Source organism: Osmia bicornis, chromosome 15, assembly GCF_907164935.1.
Source record: "Osmia bicornis bicornis chromosome 15, iOsmBic2.1, whole genome shotgun sequence".
Classification (NCBI taxonomy): domain Eukaryota; kingdom Metazoa; phylum Arthropoda; class Insecta; order Hymenoptera; family Megachilidae; genus Osmia; species Osmia bicornis.
This window is the reverse complement of record NC_060230.1, coordinates 3,428,543-3,450,670: the sequence shown is the minus strand read 5'-3', so window position 1 is coordinate 3,450,670 and position 22,128 is coordinate 3,428,543. Positions and strand designations below refer to the sequence as shown.

The window sequence follows — 22,128 nt, the reverse complement described above, 5'->3', positions numbered from 1 at the left end:
CAGCGACGATTTTAAAAGGAAGGATAAAATAAAAAGATATTCCTCTTCCACCAAAGAACACGTTTCCACTATCTCTCGAGCTGATTATAAAAAAAAAGAAAAGCTTCGACCTCAATCTCTATCCTCGTCTTTCCTCTGTGTCTCTCGCTCGTTCTCTCATTTCTTCTAATATCGTAGTTAAAAGTCAACGATTAGTTACCAGAACACAAGGCACTTGGCTTACACATCATACATCATATTTTTTTTCGTTTCTTTTACTTTTATCATTTTTTTGGTTTTTCGTTCTATCTTTCTTTTGTTAGTCGCTTCGCTGTTGGTATAGCTCGGTGTTGGGATAGCTTTTGCAAGACGTTCTATATTACGTGAGACGAACTTCTCATTTAAAAAAACTCGACAAAATTTCAATAAACTTTTTATAATTAAATTAGAATTATTTAATAAATTCTCAGACACACTTAACGGTAATAAAATAGGAATTGAAGAAAACATTATCTGTTACATGAAAATTATTACTGTTTACGTATTTTGACATATGGGGTCTGAGGGAGGTTTAATTAATATGATTGTAAATAATTTTAATTAAAAATTGTTCGTCTCACGTTTCGTCGCCGATTACAGAATGTCTTGCAGCGTACGATGGAAATTAACACGCAGCAGTCACTCACAATATCAATAGAAGAAAATAGTCCATATGTATATATATATATTTATATAATATAGATCGCCGCACACCAATATATATATATATACTATGTATGCGCTGCAGTAATAATATATATATATTTATTTCATATATTCACTGTTCATCATCATCATCATATATATATATATCCATTTATAAACGACGGTTAGATTATACATTACATCTGAGTATTAAAACATCTTTTTTCATTCCTTTCTTCCTGCATTTCACGCCTATTTCCGGTGACAGTATTATTCTGTGGCTACACATTTAATACTCCTGCGCATTCGTGAGTTAGGGATTTCGGTAGTCTTGGTAAATATTCTACCTACTATCAAAATTATGATTTTCCACAAATTCACTAATTAATTTACATAATTTAATAACACTGCTATAAAACATATCAAATGTTACGTTACTTACGAATAATAGTGCATGCGAATATTTTAAAAGAACAGAGCATCGTAACAAATGTTAAATCAATAGATTTCCAAAATAATATACTGAAATCCCATCGCTCACCGTTCCCATACACGAATGAACAACATCGAAATTGAAACCGCGACCTTCCTACTCCCTGCCCATTATCAGCGCTGAAACATAGGAAGATCCAAAAATTTCTTGTTTAAATTTTAATTTACAAATGGAAAATCGAAATAGACTTGGCCTTAAATAAAACGAATTAAATAAAATCGAAAGAAATATTAATATTATTTCGTAATATTTATGAAAGATATTAAATGAAAGTTGTATTTGGAATAATTGTAATTATATTTGATTGCAAAATAAAATGAGACTAAACATGAAAAACTTGCAAGTCAGAAATTTTTGAACCTTCCATGCACGTAAATACATATCTATATGTATAAGTATCTATATACATAATATACATATAAATATATATATTCCCACATATTTATACACATAATAATAAATAATAATCAATAATAATATCGCCCTTTCATATTCAATATGTGTACATATATATACACACACTAAATAAAATCGAATAATGTATAATCACTAGACCAATGTATATTAGTATCGCTTTTCAAACGTAATACTGATGCACAGACGCTCATTGTCACGGCTGAGCCAATAATTTCCTTCTTTATTAATTAACAAATCCTTGATCGTTCATTTCATCATTCTATCTCAGACTATTATCAATACATTTGCCGGACATTGAGCTCTTTGATTCTCATCGGCCAATCTCGAGATCGTACGCGATTGAAAATCAGCGTCTTAATTTCTGAAAAAATTGATCGAAAGAATTGATGGAGATCGAATAAATCGTTTGACAATGGACTTAAAACCGCGCAGGATCTCAAGGATCAGCCACGTTTGTGCCGTTTCCTTTGGCCGAAGACCAATGTGGTGGAGTCAGTCGCTGGTCAAAGGGGGTTTTCTAGGCCTCCCATGGGGTCTTTCCTTCGTTTTTATCACCCCCCTTCGTCGACGATCGAAGGGAGAATCGATAGGCCGTAGCGACATTCGATCGAACTCGTAACCACATCGCGCTTCAATTGACTGTAAATTGTATAATAAACACACATCGCGCGATCGATCCGCGAGAGCCGACAGCTTTCAGAGTAGCTCTCGGTGATGCTTAGAATTCTAATATCGAACGAGATGCAGCAAAAACGAGAGACAGAATTAGACTGATTCGAAATTGGAGAATGTATAGAATCTACGAAATTGAAAGAAAGTTTCAAATTCACCTCGGGTATCGATGAAGGACCGGGCGAGAATACTGATGTTACTTCACTAAGTGGCACTAGTGTTGATTCACGTTGAAAATTATACATATACGATGATAAAACTTGCCACTTAGAGAAATAGAAATTACTCTCACGGCACGATCGCGCGGCGTCTTGAGGATCCATTAAAATCGAATCCATCTCGGCCAGCTGTAGTTTAGCGCACCACGTATCTAACACAATTAATTAATTATATTGTCCATATTGCTTTATGGCACCAAAACGTTTGAGCGACGTCATTGCACAGTATTTCCTGTCACGAGAGGCTCGTCTGCGATCCGCTTGCTTCGGAAAAGCAGGCGTATCCGTTCTCGCTTTGAGCAAAAGACGATGTTTCGGAGTCCGGCTGATAAAAGGGGAGGGGGGTTCGTTTTAAAATTCACTAGCGTGACGAGAGGAATATAGTTTCTTTTAGTGTTATACACAGCTACGCTTACAGGTAAGAACTAGTTGAGCAGAGAAGTGGAAAGAACAACGACAGTGAATGGCGTACGCGTGAACGCGTTCGGTGCCGTTCGGAGCCGTTCGTTGCCGTTCGGAGCCGCTCGGAGCCGCTCGGAGCCGTTCGTGAAGCATCGCGTGCTCGATCAACACTGAACGTCCGACCACGCGATACCTCAGGCTCGATGTTTACGCATCGCCGCGCACGGCTACCGATTCGCTTACCGAGTATGACGCCGAATGCGCAGGCGCGCACCAATCACCGATATTGCTACCGAGTTAACACACACGCGTTCCTCTCCTTTCACTCGATCGTGATTATTGCGAAATAGAAAATTTTTTGTCCGCGTCACACGAACACTCTGGACACCGTGTTTGTCACGTACATTTTTTCGGTGTTTTACCGATACTTTGGTAACGACAGAACGAGGGATCATTCGCCCGAGGAACAAAGAGATTCGACGAAACGAACGACGAGGATGGAAAATTCGAAATTTCCTTCATCTTCTTTTTTTTTTGATGCTGCAAAGTTTTCTCATCCGCTTCGAATCTGATACTCGTATGAAACGCGACATCACAAATCCGTGGCTCTTCTACAGCTGACCATTCTCTCGAATACATTAAAAACACTATTATTAACAATACATTTCTTGATTATTTTTTTTTTTTATCTTTTCTTTGTCTTGTTCATCCTCGTAGTAAAAGTTACAATAGAGAATAGCGATAACATCAAATAGAAGAGTATAAAGAACCATGCTTGGCGTTATAGAGATAGACATTAAAGTAGGTAAATAGTTTGTAAGAGGACAATAAGATATTACGATATCAATATAATCGAATAAATAACTTTTCACTTGCGTCAAGAGTGATTCCTTTGCGATTATTAAACGTTTGACGACCGTTTAACGTAGACTTCTTTTCTTTTTCTCGTTTTTGTTTTTTAATACAGTAGTTTTGAGCACATTCCTCAGGTGTATAACCACGCTACACTTTCTTCGCCGAGTTGTACCAATATAATATTTATAGATTCTAGCGACGTTAACTCGCCATTTTATTCGACCCATGAACGATTATTTTTCTCAACATTCGAGTCTATGGCGTTATAGATGAAAAAAAAAATAAATGAATAACTATAATTTATTAAGAAATCATCAAACCTCGTGTATCGTTGTAAGAAAAAGAAAAGAATGGTAACAATGAAAATACTGTACACGATAACTATTTTTTGTACTTCTCGTTTCCCTTATGATTTTAATACTAAGCGAAGAGTACTTAAACGATGAAAAAGATTTAGAATATACTCTTTGGAACGAGCTTAGGTAAATTTCGATCTCTATTTTACGATTAAACGACGCTTCAAACGAAACAATTTTCATTAAATGTAAATCATGTGTACGTTATAATTAATTCTTACATTTGATCGGTAGCGGTATCGGTTAAGCAAATGCTAAATATAAATGTTCTTAAAATAAGTAAATGTTCTTAAATAAAAAATTGTACTCTGTAAACGTAATCCGTTCCATTCACTCGATGTTGCCTGTTAAAACACGATTAATGGCAGTACAATATCGGTACAACTCACTAGTTGATGGCACGGGTCCGCCTATGTACAAATACATAATACCATATACCACATACCATTTAAATACATCACATATTTATCAATTTTTTTTCGTTTGTTATATATATATTCTCCATATAGATATATATATATCATTCTTTTCTGTGACGTGGAGGGATTCGTTTGTACAATTCATGCATATCTTCGTTACGGTTTCATTGCTTCGTTTTTTTTTTCCTCGTGCCTTCCCTAACTTCTGAGTAATTAGCCTCCAGATTTTGATTTTTTCATTCTTCCATGCAACTCAAATCCAGAGTTTTGTCAATTTTTCATTAAGCATTGAAATTTTATTAAGTACGAGAGCAGAGTTTAAAAATGAAAATTAAGTAATTTTAAAAGTAAGCACATTATTGTCCACTAGGATTAAAAATAAAATATTTTTCATTTCAAATTGGAAATTAATAATCTAATAACAATAATTGCAATAAATTACAATCTGTCCAATAATGAAATTTCTGAAACACAAGCTATTAATAAACTATTTAAATTAAAAAAAAAAATGTTCCCCAAAATTTTATAATCTCTGGATTTGATCTGATTCCATCCCTCAGTATCATTAACTACCCCGTGTTTCCTCTCGAATATCTAAATCTGATTTAAGAGTTAGATTACAATACGTACAATAAGAATTACATTAGTAGAAACTTAGTTTCTGTAACAAGTGTATTGTCTTAAATGATATGTCTGCTAATTTTGTTGCATTCCACTGATGCGCCGAGCCTCGCGGTCGGAGAATTCGTACAACAATTTCACGCTTCTTAAATGAACTTATTTTTAGAGTGTCGAACCGTCTAGGATCTTAATATAATTACATAATTAATTAGACTTCTAGGATTACGCGCGCTCCTTAAGATCCTTTTTCCAACGCTCGATTCAACCGGAGGCTATTACTCAGATTCTCACAAAATCCTGTGTTCTCTTTTTTCTATATGGTTCACAAAGAAGTATATATCCACGTAATTAAGTAAGTATCTATACAAGTATCGATCAGAAAATAAGTACACACTCGGAAACACACCGTGGAACGTTCGCAACGACCGAATACTGATTTGATTTTTTCGTATCAGGTTTAATCAACGTTAAAAATATATGTATGTATATATTATATCTCTAAATGAAAGTTGTGTGATCTGTTCGTAGAATAATTATGGATCAGATGGTTCGTGTGCGTTTTATATCGCATTCGTTTCTTTTTGGTCATACACGCTTCTACATCGAACAAGCATCATCTCTTTTTCTCTGGAAATGAATGAATCGCGTGTGGCCGGATTGTAAAACAACGCGTTACACGTATTTTTCTGAATTCAAGGATGATCGTTAGTAGATGGGGAAACGTTGAAGAAACACAAGACGCACAGTTCGCATACACACGTTCATACACGCACAAAGGACAGACGATTCTCTCGTAAGCTTAGAGTCCAACGAATCTCCTCGAATGTCGAACGTCAAACGGAAGTTTATTTTATTTTCTGTCATGTACTAGTTTTTGTTCAGTTTGAAACGTTAAAACATTCCATCGGTCGGTCGATGTTTAAAAACAAGTGGAAGATTCAAAAGCTGTCGTTTAAAACTTGGCAGATTCTCTCGAACGCATCTTTTTCCTTCGGCCACTTGCACCTCTCTTATCTCTCATCTACGTTTTCGCTTGTTTTTTTTTTTTTGTTTATACACGTGAAAAGTTTAAAAAGTTAAAATGTATATCGTGATCTTTTTTCCCTTTTATTTTAATGGTAAAAGTTAATAAGAAGAAGAGCGTTAACAATAACAAGATCTTTAAGGTAAAGTGTCAGGAGCAGCTACGATCGACGAAACGATCCTTGAGCGATCACTTCGAACGCGAAATTTGATTAGAGCTCGTGGAAATTTTGATTGGAAACGACGTTTTTGTACGTATATGCGAGAGATGAAATAAAATGATTTTAGTTTTTAAATATTCCAAATCAAATTAATTAGTATTTAGTAATTAAGTAAAGGGGTACTTAAACGAAATAATGGCCTCAGGAAACCATCTATGGAATTAAACTTGAAAACCCAGAAAAGGGTTAATAGGAACATATGATTTTGTTAAGTACTTGAAAGGAACTAAGTACCATAAAAATAAGAAACTAATTCTATTATAATATATTATAATATTAATGCTATTTAGAATTTTCAATTTTTCTTCCGCAGATGTTCAACAATTAACAAAGTCACCCATCGAATAAAATTCTAAATTAATAATCCTTGAGAAAATTTCGAAAATAAAAGATTTACGTACAAAAACATCGTTGCCCGTGTGATCAAACGAGACGATAATAAAAAATTGAAATTCACTCAAGATTTTCGAGGTCGTAGTCTCCTAAGTTAGGTAGAAAATCAAGCCAAGTATATATACTTTATTCGTAATATAGATCCCTCCTAAAAACAACCTAAAACCTATCCTACGTGTTCTGCGTTAAAATCCATTCGAATTGTACATACAGACACTGACGTTTAGAGACTATGTACAGACAATGTACACGTATTATGTACACATAGAGCCGCGATCGAACGATCCCGTTTTAGTCGAACAAATATTCATCTCTTCATTTTAATAATAAAACGCATTTTCTAATTCACGTGTCTGTGTATCGGTGCACGTTATGTTATGTATAATAATGTACCCATGGCTGTATGTATAATCATTTATGTTACATCCGATCTCGATCGAGCCGATCGATCGAGACGACGAAGTGAAACTTGAACAACATCTCTTTTTCTAGAGAGAACTATATCTTCGCCTAATCTACCTTGAATCATCGTCAAATTACATCGATTCTGTTTATTATACATATGTATAATGTGTATATTTATATATTAAAATTTATTCAGACAAATATAGTTAATATATATATATATATATATATATTTTTTTTTTTTAAGTAACAGAGAGGTAACAAAAATCGGGGCGAGGGGGAGTTTCAACAAATCTACGAACGCTTCTCTGACAAAGGGTCGCTTACTTATTCTCGAGATTTTAAATACGCTAATCTGATTTAAACTAAGTAGAACTAGTAGAGCGAACGTGCAACAAGTAGAAACTATTCACGAACCGCCCAACAAATCGTTCTTATTTCTACCTTTTCAAAACAATCAACAAGAATTTCATTTACCTTTTTGTTTTTCGTTTCATCGAATCGTTTGAAAGGATATTCGAACGAAAAATCTTTCTTTCTATGACCGATACGAACGATTCGGTTCGTCAATAGATCCTTTGGATGATAAATTAAGAAGAATAGAAGAGAGAGAGAGAGAGAGAGAAAGAGAGGGGAAGAGAGAGAGATGAAAATCGGAAGGAAAGAATGATAAAACGTTTAAAGAAGCAACAGGTAACAGTAATGTCTTGCGTGGCACAATCCTGGGAACATTTCACGTGCGATTAGGTACATCGATGATCGCGATAATCGTTCAATATATCACCACCACTCATAGTGGCGAAATATATCATTTATTTAAGTCGCGTTCGAACTTAACTTCTATCCGGTTTCTGTGTTTGGATGGTTGCTCGTTGATTAAGAGTCTCTTCTCTCTAGGCCATTGTACATCGATAAAGAAGGTCCGTTGTGCTGATGAAAATCGAAACTGAAGAAAAACAGATGCCTGTGTATCCTTCGACGATCAATTTTCGTTTAAGCTTCATCGTCGATCTTCTGTCTCGTAAGGGATCTTCCATGGTTACCCTGTCTCCTCTTCACCTACGACCTCACAACTACTACTCCCTTCTATCGTCGGGCATCTACGATTCGTGCACGACGATACAGGCGGTTCTGAATATCGTTTAGGTTTTAAATATGGCTGAGAACCTGGTAGAGAACCGCGTCGTGTATCTCTTTCAAGAGGTAATCTTATTTATTTCTGTTTCTCTTCACTATATCTAGCGTGGAAGAATCGGGAGGCTCGGCTTCAGTGGACCAGCTTCTTTTTTCTCGATCGCGATTTTATTTTTCATCAGGCTGATTCACCTGTCTACAAATGCTTTTTCTTTTTTCCTACCGTACCGTTTACAGCCTTCGTTAAGGTAACTTTAGTTGAACCGGCTGGGCGTCGTCCTATGGTGGCCTGAGCCGTGTCGGGTTGTGCCATAAATGGGATGGCTTTTGAGCACCGGTGTCGCCATTGCTAGGAGGCAGTTGCTGCTGATTATAGTCTTGAGCCTGCGGTGATACACTGCTGGATTGTTGTTGTTGCTGTTGAGGCTGTTGCTGCAATTGTTGCTGCTGCTGCTGAGCTTGTTGCTGCTGTTGTTGGCGTTGATTCGACTGCTGAGATTGTTGCATTTTTGATTGTTGCTGAACCGGCCTTTTAGATTCCTGACCCGTTGAATCGGGCGAGGGCACCGGCCTGTGCGATTTCATGTGCGCGCTTCTGCTTTTCACTTTGTTGAAAACTCTGCAAGATAAGTTGAATAAACGAGTCAGACGAGGGATTAAAGTTGATGCGATACTTTGGAACGTAGCATACTACGCGATGGATTTCTGTGTCGATGAAGTTGGTATTGTTGAAATGGAGAACAGGGATGGAATGAAGTTAAAAAGACCTAGTTCTTGACGAAGTTTAATTTCAAACTGCATGATTTTCTGAAAGTAAATAACTGAAATATGTAATTGTTTATTTATCATTTCAAAGTAGGATCAATCTGCAGAATCTAAGAATTAACATACGAATGCAAAGGGTTAAAAAAGAAACAATCAGCAGTTTGTAATAAACTTCGTTGATCGTCCAGGTCTCCTTAAATTGATGTTCCTTGCATATTTTGAAATCATGTTTTTTGACTGTATAATATTTGGTGCAAGTTTTGGATGTTTGTAAGTATTCGTTTAAGAATATTAGATAACAATTTTGATATTTGCAATTATAATAGCGACGACGTATGAACATTGAGGTAATTAATGATGGATCATGCGTATGATGTGCTCTTACATTAATTACTGATTCTATATGATAATGCAAGCATTCTAAATATTTATTACCGGTTTATTATTCACCTTGACGTGTTGTAGATTATCATACTGAGCTCGTTGCTTATCAAATGAATGAAACTGAAAGTTTTTTATAGAAAAAAAGAATGAAACATGACAGCAACATAAATTAAATTTGATAAAATACAAGAAAATAACTATTTAAACTGGCTTTCGTAAATTTAAGTAGCAATACTTTCTAATTTAAATATATGACTAAATTTTTAAACTCTTTATAGGAAATAAAATAGTTCATTCTTTGAAAGCATACGATAAGAAATAAATTTTCTTTCAATTAAAATATTAAGATTCTCTGATATACACATTCAAGCTGTTACATTGAATTAATTACATGATATAAAAATACAACACAAATGTAGCACATTTTTAAACGAAGCATTTCTGTAAAATAAAATCATTTGATGCAGAAATAAAAATCAAATAAATGTAGGGAACAAAAGTTTGATGCTTTATATCTACAATAATTTTTGTTAAAGAAATCTACAAAGCAATTCATTTGTAGAGAATAATAGGTACATTGATTTCTTTGAATGTATCCAACCTGCTGCTACGAAATCATTGTTTACAACTCCATGTTAATGCATAAACAATGGAATATTAATTAGAAAGCCGCGTTAATTATTCGAGCAGCAAACAGGATATCAAGCATCGCCATGAGTTGTTCTGTGATGGTATTGTTTGTAACATGACTTGTTAATGAATATCAGGGATCGTTTTTCATCTCAATTCTATACAAATGGTATACATTTATTGGTATCATTTAATTACGAATGATTATTGAAATTCAGAAATCAAAGCGAAGTGATTTTTATTAATTTATAAATTAAAATTTTCTGAACATATCAATTAAATGCCATAAATTCTCTTTCTCGAAATTAATAAAATTCCTCCAAATTAAATCATTACCCCGATATTCAGCAACAGTCATCAAGTAATACATGTAAAATCGAAACTCGAGGCTACTGATGGAGAACATATGCAATTAACCCTTTCGTTACGGTCGCTACTGCCAGAAACTGTACTCGTACATTTTTATATCAAATCATCTAACTCAATATCCGAACGAAAACAAAATAATTCTATTTGCAATGAGAATTTGTTTAGCTTTAATCAAACGAAAATTTCCATTGCATGCTATTTCAACCCTTTCGCTGGAAACGATGGATACGCTCTATGGACGTAAAAAGTAACAAATAACTAATTTACAAAATTTTAATCATGAAATCGTAATTGCTATCCTGTAAAAGGATTATCGTTTGAAGTGTGCCGTAGCAAAAGGGTTGATTAAAATATAAATGTTATACACCGGACGATTATAGTCACCTATAGTACTCACTGGTCGTTTCACTGTAGTCGTCCATAATAGCGAAAGGGTTAAAGTGGTTGTTCTCTATCTAAAAGCGTATGTGTTTCGCTATTTATTGTGATTAGTGCCGGATACTTGCCCGCCTCGTACCGTCATGTTTGAACGCGCTATTTTATTGTGTCTCGATGGCTGACCGGACGTCATTTTTGTTCGAAACGGATAATTTAGATTAGAGATTGGAGACTTACTTCCCGCAAATCTTGCAGGGGTAGTGAAGTGGGGTGGGCACGGGTAGTTGTTGCTCAGAACTAGTGTGAGTTTGTGAGTTGGTGTTGACTGTGGCGTGGCCGGTATTGCCGGTTTGGGCGGTTTGGGTGCTCCCGGCCATCGTTACTGTTACGCTTCCGCTAAAGCTCTGACAACACAAAGAAACACAAAGCCAAAATAAACAACACAAACAAACAACAACGACGACGATGACGACGATGACGACGACGACGACGACCACGATGACGACGACGAAGACGATGACGACGACGAGGATGGCGACAGATAAGTGAACAGATCACGCAAGTAAAAAAAAAAAAAAAGTAAAAATAAAAATAAAAACGCACAACGCGCTCGTTCCTTGTGAGATAATGAAAGCGTGAGAAAGTAGAAACGACAGGTTCAACAACAAATCACATGCGACACTTAAACGTTCACACGTACTGTACGTCCACGAGAAGATGGCATGACTAAACTTTCGTAGGGATCTATGCCCCATTATCCAATATCCCTACTTCGTATCGCAAGTATTTTCGTAATTGGTCGAATCGCTTGACGAAGAAAAGAAATGATTCGGTTAAGTGTGATTGGATGGGGTGATGGGGTGACGATGACTTCAAAGCAGTGGTACAGCCTCCAGAACCTATGGGTGGGAATTAAGCTAGACATTAAGAATGGGGGTGAGGAGGAGCAAAAGAACATCCCCCAATTACCCTATGCCATTTCAGATGCAAACTTCTCGTGGACGAACAGTACACTATCGCTCAGAAATCTTAGGACACTTATTAAATATCACATGAATTAGCAAAAGAATAAGGTTGTTATATGGTTTGATATTTATTGTAATCGTGGTGGCATGCAGTCGATGATGTGCTGAAAATATGTAGTACTGCTTTAATAGATATGCCACTGATATAATAAAACAGAATTCGTTGTAAATTTTACTAAAATAGTTTTTCATCGATACACTTGATATATCAACTGATTAAGTCTGTATTAATTCCAATAACATTGTTCTATTTTATTGAGCAAAAATATTCACAAGTGCCTTTTCTCCTGTGCTAAATTTGTTTGTGTACTCTGTTTTATAATTTCCTTTTCTATAGAATTATAGTTACTGAAAAAGGTTTTAAAATTCTCTTTAGAGTTGCAATCATATTAAATATTCAGCATTATTATGTATATAAAATTACAAAAAATGTATGAAAAACGACAAGTGTCCTAAGATTTTTGAGCGATAGTGTATGTACGCATGTTAAGTGGTTTCAATACGCGATGTACGTATGTATGCACCGAGCACGAATCCATTTTGCAACTGCGTTCAAATATTCGATCGTTTAGTAAAGTTAATTAATTGTATCAGAATAAAAATCAGTTTGAATATAACAGTACAACAATTATTATTAAATACCTGCACTTTTAGTAAAAGTGTTCTAATATATGAGAAACAGTATCTAAAGGAATATTATTAAATTTAAAAACTAAGAATAAAATGGTGTTTTAATTTATAAAAATTATTTGTATTAGAATCTGAATTAATTATAGAAATTGATAATCATCGAAGATTATCCAAAGGTTTCGTGCTCGATGCTCATCGATAAGTAGAACATATGTTCGGTGGAAGATACAGAGATAAGTAAGTAGTAGTCTCGGTAATTATCTAGACAGTAACACTCAACGATCGATCTATGCTTTCTTTTGTTAAAAAAAAAAAAACAAAAAAAAATGTAGGAAATATATTAAAATGATCAATGTTATTATATCAACGTATAATCCTAGTCAAAAAATAAGCGACGACATTGAGTTACGATCAGCAGCTAAACAAACTTCGTTACTTGTTTTTAGATCAATAAAGTCGCACATCGATCCGAATAATTTACCGTTCTTGTATAAATAAAGCTTATATATATATAATTAAAAAAATACAGAGAACGTTGTAGGTAGTTGTACTCACATCAGGGCAATCGTATGCAAATAATCTCAGCTCTCCATCACTGGTGGTCAGAGTGGCCGAGTTTTCTCTCTCGTTTGTCTGTAACTGAAGAACAAATTAATTGTCCTTAATCAAATATTTAACTAAGCACGAAATACTATAAAACATAACTTTTTTTTATTTTTAAAACTATACGACAGAGTCTGATTAAAAAAAAAAAAGAGAAATTCGAAGTTACATATGGAAATATATTATTAGCAAAGGTGTTAAATAAATACATCAGATATATTTTGCTATCAATTACTTTCTCAACGACAACCTGTTCGTCAAGTGTAAACTCAGGTACCATAAATTCAAAGTTGGTAAAGGCTTAAGCTAAGGATAACTAGAAAGTCGATGAGAACTGGTGAACTTACCAGGGTGCGGTGGAGAATCGATTTGTCCTCGCTGAAGTCCATCTCCGTGACAGACGCGATGGCGTCGCGAAGTTCCCTCGTGTCCTTGCAATCCTTGCTCTCTGTCTTAATCTTTGGTTTACCATGGCGAACACGCAGCCTCTTGTATTCGTCCGGACAGAGCCTCTTCCACAGGTAATAGAATTGCACGCATTGTTTCGCTGACTTGCCAGCCACGTCTCGTGAAATCGCTAAGAAGTCTTTGTTATATTTCAACAGACCCTGGTAGAAAGCGTCCATTTCCTGCGACGTCCATCGGTCCGATTCGTGACACTCGTAACTGAGCAACGGATGTTCAGCTGGCAATAAGGGCGTTGGTCTCATCAACTTCAGCATCGCTTCCTGATGACAAATTATTGTCACAAATTCAATCATGTTTTTATATTATTATTGGTATTAATAAAAGCTTTCTTACTTTAACTGTTGGAATTATCAATTTTTAACGAAATTAACTGTCGTTAAATTAAAATAGAAAGAATCATAAAAATCATAAAAATCACATTAATAACGTAAAACAAGAAATTGAATCATGTTAACATTAGTTTCAATTATACTGAAATTAAATTAAATTAAATTCAACCTGAAGTATTTTATAATTTAACTGAATACACTCTCTTTACATCTCCATGCATCTGTAATTTTTTTAATATCTTAATTCGGTACGCTTACTAAGTTAGTTCGCAGAAAGGAGAACTGTGATAATAATGAAATGAAATTCGAAGAAACGTACATGAATGTTTCCTCTGCACATGTGCAACAGATGAAGAGCGTACTCTTTGTTTCTTCCCCCACCAGGCACCGCAGCGCAGCATGCAAATTGCAGATACATCTCCACTGTAAAATAACAATATTTCTTTGAAGACCGATGGAGAAAATATCCAAGAATTCCAACTTATTAATCAAGCGCTTATAGTTAGAATTTATTATGAAATGTCAACTTCAGAATTATTTGGGTAAATGTTTAAATTTCTCTGGTGAAACAAAATGTATTTTCAAGAGATCTTTGCCTATTTCTATACTGGGGATAACTGTCTACACCTCTAATCAAAAGTAGCCTCACATTGCATACGAATGTAAATTATAATTACTTACGTTCGTTATCCGTCAGCACGTTGTTTATACCAGGATCCCATAACAGATGATCAGCTTCCGGTTCTCCCTTTCCTCTATCCCCATCGCTACCCACAGGTGGTATCGTTGCCTGGTATCTCGTTCCGATGTTAATCCTAGGCGGAGGTCCATCATTTCCTTGAGAATCATCCGAGCTAAAGTCGGAATCCCTTTCGTATTGATGTAACCTCGCGTACAATCCAGGTCCAGGACGAGATGGGTCCAATATGGGTGGCGGTGTGTAACTACTATCCCAGTGTCGATCGCAGGCCTTTCGTAACCTCGAAGGATACGAGTGATTCGCGTACAAGTTCCCCTCCATACGCGGCCTTTTCCTACACTGTCTGACCGGGCTGCCGTTAGGCACGTTGCTCGGATTAAGAAACACATCTTCATCGAGAAGTTCTTCTTTAATCTGCTCCACTGGAATCGGTAAACTACTGCCGCTAGGCGTCTTCTGTCTGAAGTTACAGTTCTTGGCAGGGTTCGTCTGTATGAGAAACTTAGCCGGGTTCACCAGTTGTTGTTGATTAAATTGCCCAGCATTGTACTGATGGTTGGTGTGCACATTTAGGCCCAGGTTCACGGTGACTGGCTCCACTTTGGGTGTCGCCAGTCTCATTTCCTTCTTGAAAGTGAGAGCCGGGCTCAGAGAACCCGTCTGAACCAACACGTTCGTCTTCTGCAGGCCAGCTGTTTGGATCAGCTTGAACTCGCCGTTGTTGTCCACCACGATCCCTGCCAAACTACCATTGCCCAGACCAAAGTCCACCAAGTTCTGGCTGGCGATGAACTTGTACGACTGGAACTCGAATCGTCTTCGACTGGCGGTGGTGAAGTCCTTCGGGGTGGAGGATAGCAGAGGGTCTTCCGAGTTGGGCATCATCTGACTCTGAAGAGCGTGATGAGGCGACACAGGGAAGCTGGTACCGGTGAACGACACCGGACCTGGTGACGAGACCGAGGATGGTGGTAAGGATGACAATGGCGAGGGTGCTGGGGTGGCGGACAGAGGACTTGGCAGTGGAGAATGCGGATTGGGTGAACCGGAACCATAGAGATCCGCGTCCGCTTCGGATTCGGCTGGCAACACTTCGCTGAGAGCTTCTTCGACAGCAGCGGCAGAAGACATGGTTGTCGTGTAGAAAGCTGCCGACAATGGTGACGAGACTTGTCGTACGCTTTCTGGATCCTCTTGCGGGCTCAACAGTGGAAAACTACCCGTGAGGAGACCCTCCTGGCTGGCCGGAGGTGTTGGATATGTGAAACTGGGACTGTCGTGTCGGGTCAATGGCGACGGCAACGGGGATTGTGCGGGCAAGGTGTGCGGACTTTCCGTGTACTGGGCACCATAAGTACTGAATTCAGCCAACGAATCGGGTAATGGAGAGTTGACCAACGCCTGGAGGTCCGGGTTGACCGTGTGCTGGGACGAGTATCGATCCTCCAGAGTGATGTCCTGCAGCTGCTCTGTCGACTGTTCTTGCAGCAGACTCGCTGTCTGAAACTGAACGGTTTGATTTATGGTAAGTTTGGTTTACTTTATCGTTGATCCCTTTCACTTAGAAACTTTGACCAAACTGAAATACATAGTTACATAATTAAAATATTGCCAACTATTAATACTCGTCTGGGCGATATTGGATGACTTTTTAACACAGTGAAAATCAAGATCAAATAATGATTTCACAGGACTAAACACGATTTAATCAACTGTAAAACATTCTTCATGAAATTTTATCGATGATATCGAGCTGCAATCGTAAAAAATGAAATTCACAACTGGACAAAATGATTGTCGATGAAAAGTTCAGGGAACGAAGGCGTTCCACGAGCCACGGATACGGATGCTGGCAATAGGATGGAATGTCTGGTATCCGTAAGGTCAGACATTAACGAGACTGCTCGAGGACGAGAGGTTCGAGACACGTTCGAAAACGAGAGAAGCGAGATATCCAACGGATAGGAAGAGGAGAGAGAAAGCGTATCCGGTGCTTTTCAAACGGCACAAAGCGGCATTGCAAGCATCGCTGGTTGGTGCAGTCAGTGCCAACTACTTAGATAATTCGCCTTATTAAATTCTACGCCCGGAGAGGCGGCCACGGTCGTGACGTAATTGAAACTAAAGCGTTTTCAGCGCTCCGCGTGGAATGAATAATGAGACGCCGGGACTAATTAGACCGTCAAAGGTTCCGTGATATTGTGTCTTAACATGAGCGAGGAAAATGCGAATGCCTTCTTTCCTTTTTCGTCTCGACGCCCTCTCTTAACTTAACTTTCCACGAGACTAAGACTTTTGGAGAAATAAGATGAATTAGAAGAGAACTTCCGTTTTTCGGTAATGCATCTTTATCTGGGAAATTATGAATGATTTATTGTAGGTTGATGATTCTTCACTCTCATTCATCATTCAAGTTGAATTGACGTAAAATAGAAATCGAATGATTAATAATTTCTTAATACTTTCATAAAACTTACGACTTTTGAGACTATGTTTTTCTTTGTGCCTCAAAAAGAATTAATCCTCGAATTATGATTAAGATTCTCGATATTTTAACTTAGTGAATTGTCTCAGTGGATGAAAGCAATGCACTTGAAGAAGCATAATTTCTTACCTGAAGAGAATCCAACTGAGTAGCATGAAGCAGAACACTGTCAGGAACAGCGGTGACTTGCTGAAACACTTCGTCTTGAAGACTTGGACTAAAGTAACCACCGTCTTCAGAATAACCAGTCATCGAGAAACTGTCTGTAACTGTAGGTTGAGCTTGTGGCTGATTATTTTGTTGCTGCTGCTGTTGCTGCTGTTGTTGTTGTTGCTGCTGCTGCTGATTATTATTTGTTGATTGAACTGATGGCTGATAGGTCAAGTGTAATCTCTGCCCAGGATCAGAAGTTGTTCTTTTCACAGCCATTTTAGTGCTCTGTAATCATCAACATTCAATTTCAGTATTATATTACTACTGACTGTTATAATAAACCTGTGAAAAATTTCAATAAACCACCTATGATTATTTCTGCCAGGCGAGTACAAATGATTGACCTCGAATGATTGAAGAAATAATAAATTAATAGGAATTAGGAAAACTTACCTTGAGAATGATGTCGGCCAGCGCCTGCGCCTGTGCCTGGGTCTGCGCTTCTTGTAGTTGTTTCTGCACGGTCGCGTGGCCGGAAACGGTGACGTTGGGCTGCCGGAAGTGTTCGCCGTCCGAAAGTCTGCGAACTTTGTCCGCAGAAGCCAACGGCGGTGGTGCTGGCACCGCGAAACTTGTTTTACCGGAAATCTGCGACGCATTGTCTGCTTGCGTGGTAAAAACCGTCATATTCGCGCGGGCCTGTTGATTTGTGCTCGTGTCTGCTGCTAAAATAAAATAAAATCGATTTTTAATACGAGAACCCACAAGATTTCAACTACAATTGCGCGCTTAAAGAAAAAGAGAAATTTAAATCTTAAATCGTACGTTGAGTTTGTGAAATAATTATTATAAAGAAGATATCCAGAATTCCTTCAACAATTTCTAAGTTATTAAAATAAAATTTTAATTAAATTTCTGGTTCTGAAGTTTTTCAATATTAAAATTATTTAAATTACTTCTCTTGTAACGAATATGAATATAAATTTTTTAATAAAAAAGGAACCTCTAAAATTATAATTAAATGTTTTTTTTTAAAACAGCTGAAATTTTGATTTACATAATTTTCAGAGCAAACAATCGTCCATATATTTAATGAGCAACAATTCGCTGAGTTTATAAATTGCTTCAACGAATTCCCATACGAGTTTCGTTTTAAATCAATACGCAAAATATTAACAAAGGTAACCAAACCTCCTGGAATTAAAATATCTATTGAAGTGCAAATATTAATTTTCATCGGCACGGTTAATACAGTAAGGTCGGTGCGATCCATCAAATCCTCCTCGTTCGTTGCGCTATCATTAAACAATATTTCAATAAATTCCAATTGGAATAAACACGACTATTTACTTTATTTTTGCAGTTTAATTTCCCGGGAACTCGCTGTATTCGCGTAACATGCAATCTCGTTCGTCGATAAAACGTACCAATCACCACGCATGCTTCAAAAAACAGAGTATTTCCCTTTTTTCTTTTATAGTCGACGAACGAACGATATTTTATCGTGGCTGTGATTATTTTATTATTTTATCTGAATTTATTTATTTTCATGTCTTACTACATTAATACACATGATTACCAATCATAAATTATCGAAAGTATGCATGTAAGCCCAAGTTCTCTTCGTTGTCTGACCATTTATCGATACACTCTACTGTTCTATACTTATTTTAGTTATATATTAAAATTCCCAGTATTTAATAATTAATAACTACAGTAATTTTTTCTAAATTAATATCTCTCAAATTAGGATTTCGAGAATTATTTTCTCGTTTAATTATTCTTGCATTATTAAGACTTTAATATTTGAACGTTTAAGGAGATTTATCTACAATTCGTAATATCGGGTCATTTTCTAAACAAGAAAACAAATATGTTTTTGAAATATACTGGCACGGTATTCCTTTCAATCATTCGTTAGTCTCTGCGAAATAATCATTCATTCGCGTCTTCCATTGGTTGTCGCGTGATATCCACGGCGCATAATGCATTCGTGTTCAATTGAAACGCGGATCGCGTCGAAGGGAACAGGATTCGAGTCATTCATTCGAATCGTTCGGTTGTACGCGAACTCACGCGGACATATTCTCTGTTTTCACCGAGCTCGTTTCATTTTTTTCTCCTCTGAGCGGAATAAACACCGACATGGACGGAGAGACAGACAGAGAAAGGGACACGCGTGTATCAGGATACAGGGATAAAAGGACTCTTTGTTGCGACGCAGCTCGTTCGTCCTTCGACAAGAGACACGCAATTCGCTACCCCTTTTCTATCGCGTCCTTCTTTTTCCCTCATCGACCTTTTTTTTTTGTCCGACCAATCGGCGGGAAGAAAGGAAAGGAGAATTACGAACTGTTATGCCTTTTAATTAATCGATATCCGGTTTTTCTATAATTAAAAGGGACTACTTGGACAGTGGACGATAACAGAATGAATACAATAAAATGATTTGTATGACAAAGTCTGGATGATAACTTATGCGAATACATATATTTTTTTAAGGAAGCACATATGGCATGCTATATTATTAATATTTTATATGTAATTATCAATTTTAATATCCATCGACATATCAGAGAAAAGGAAATTGCTGTTTGAAAAACGTATACAAGCAGAACGTTTGCCTGAAAGGAGATGAACAGCAAATAATTTCGTTCGTTTTATCCTCTCGAGCCCTTTCGGCATGACTAATTGAAGAGAAATAAAGGGAGAAGCAGGAATATCGAACGGGGCAAGAGGAAAAGAGCGACGAGCAAAGCGGTTCGTTCATTCTGGCTCGTCTAGGTCGTACATATTGGTCGATATTACGACGTTAATATGAATTAATCGTATTGCCAGTTCAGTGAACGTACTTGCCCGGTGCGTTCCAGTTTATGGGGAATAAATTATGAGGTCTGCGATCTTCTTAACGAGCGTTTCTTCCGTCGTTCGTTTGTATGTTCCTTAATCCGCCCTTTCACGATCGTACCGACCAGAAGCGTAATAATCTTTGGATGGAGCAAACGCTCTTATTACGTGCAAACTTTGCTACGGACGAAATGTTCCTGATTATTTAGATTTTGAAAATGAAAAACCGAGAGAAATGGTAATACGCTTAAAGGCGGAGCATTTAAAAGAATTATGAAAATAGTTTTCACGTCGGTTGCTCCTTTATACTGACTGCTTTTTACATTTCCGAGTGTAGATTTTAAATGAATCGATGCAGAGAAGTGTTGTAAAATTCTGTTTAAGTAATTGGAATTGTAAAGATTTAAATTATCGCATAGTATTATAAATCTAAATGAAGCTAAATTACATTTCCAAGTGAAATTTATAGCTATTAGTAGAAGATGCTAGCATATAGTTAGACCAAACTCAACTAGGTAAATAATTACTAACGCTGTTGAATCTACAACCAATTATCCTATATAAAAATAATAGACGAGAAAATTATACAGTTAATTTTGCTTTAACCGAAACATTAATCAGTAGAACATAACAGTGTACAGTCAGACCAAACCCAATTAGGTAAATAATTATTGTTGCTATTTCACCGACAACCAATTGTCCTAAATTACAATAACGAACGAAAGGATGATAAGCTAATATTGTTGAACTCTAAGTGAAACAGTTATCAGTAGAACGTAGAATACATAGTCAAACCAAACCTAACTGGACAAATGATTACTGCTACTGTTTAATTGGCAATCAATTATCTCATATTACAATAATAAGTGGGAAGATCATTCAACCATCAATTTGCTGTAATATATGTACACATATATCATTTTTCTAAACTTTTATGGTATCATATTTTGCAAAATTCAAGCCAGATTTACCATAATACAACGAAGATCCAAAGATAATAGAACATCTGTAGCCTACACGAATAACAAATTAGTACTAAACAATCCTTCCAACCTTAGATTACACGTAATTCACATAAATTTCTCATGAATTTCCCATAAATTCTTCCGTTTGCTCTGAAGATTGACGCCCAACTCGTATCCACGAAGACACAGTGTGGCGCGGGGTCGTTGAAAAATACATTTCGAGGCGCGAGGCATCGTTTACGATGGCAACGAAATCCGACAGGTATAAATGCGCGCATATCCTGGTTGCTGGGCGAAAAGGAAATGGAATCCATAGGGTATGCAGCTGCATCGTTGGAGGAAACTTTTCTGTGATGATTTCGCGAATATCTGCTCCGGCTTTGACCTCTTTTAACGTTCAACTTTTCCTCTTTTTGCATCGTTTCGGAGTTTTTACTTATCTGTTTAATCCACCATTAACAAATCAACTAAAAGAAATTGATATCCGTCTTTGAGCGCGATTATTGCTGCTTCAAGATGGTAAATTGAAATCGGTGTAAATGGATTTAACCAATTTAAATGCAATTCATTTTATGTAGTTCTGACTCCATTTTTCATGTTGAATCATGTGATATAATATGTAGCTAATATTCATTTCTCAATATGTAGCTTAATTACAGCTAATTACCAAAAATTAAACATCAATCTATTTTCTCAATTTTCCAATTAACTCCGTGAAAATAAATACATTTCCGATTTCCGTAATTTTAACTTTCGTTAAAGAGATTTTCAGAAAGTGATTACCAAAGCGCGATCGATAAATCGGTATTCCGATGTTAATTCGCGAAGCCCTTTTGAATTTTTCAGCCACCGGTTTCGCGCATAACTTTATGCAGACCGCAAATCCATTTGATGCCGGTGCATTCGTGTGTGGTCACGTAACGACGTAAATCCTCGCGGACGAAACCGCCGGGGATTTTTGCAAATTGCCAATCATTGATCGCGGTAAAGCAGATTGTCCACCGACCAAGTGGACGCGAGTTTCTCTCGGATGTTGTTTTTACCCGCCGCTGATTCTTGATACAATCAGACACAGCTCGAGAAAAAAAAAGATAATTGATTGCAT

The 22,128-nt window shown here is 36.8% G+C and overlaps 1 protein-coding gene across 3 annotated transcripts in view; it reads right to left on the bottom strand.

Moving 5' to 3' along the window:
• Positions 1 to 895: 895 nt before the first annotated feature.
• LOC114882871 overlaps positions 896 to 22,128 on the bottom strand; it is a 241,669-nt gene continuing 220,436 nt past the window's right edge. For all 3 annotated transcript variants that reach the window (XM_029200001.2, XM_029200002.2, XM_029200003.2), the window contains 8 exons: positions 17,665 to 17,936; positions 17,188 to 17,496; positions 14,555 to 16,079; positions 14,193 to 14,296; positions 13,424 to 13,804; positions 13,029 to 13,112; positions 11,056 to 11,222; positions 896 to 8,911 (listed from right to left, as the gene is read on the bottom strand). In XM_029200001.2, the coding sequence (XP_029055834.2) occupies positions 8,572 to 8,911; positions 11,056 to 11,222; positions 13,029 to 13,112; positions 13,424 to 13,804; positions 14,193 to 14,296; positions 14,555 to 16,079; positions 17,188 to 17,496; positions 17,665 to 17,936 (3,182 nt within the window). In that variant the 3' untranslated portion in view covers positions 896 to 8,571. The remainder of the gene's footprint in view (positions 8,912 to 11,055; positions 11,223 to 13,028; positions 13,113 to 13,423; positions 13,805 to 14,192; positions 14,297 to 14,554; positions 16,080 to 17,187; positions 17,497 to 17,664; positions 17,937 to 22,128) is intronic.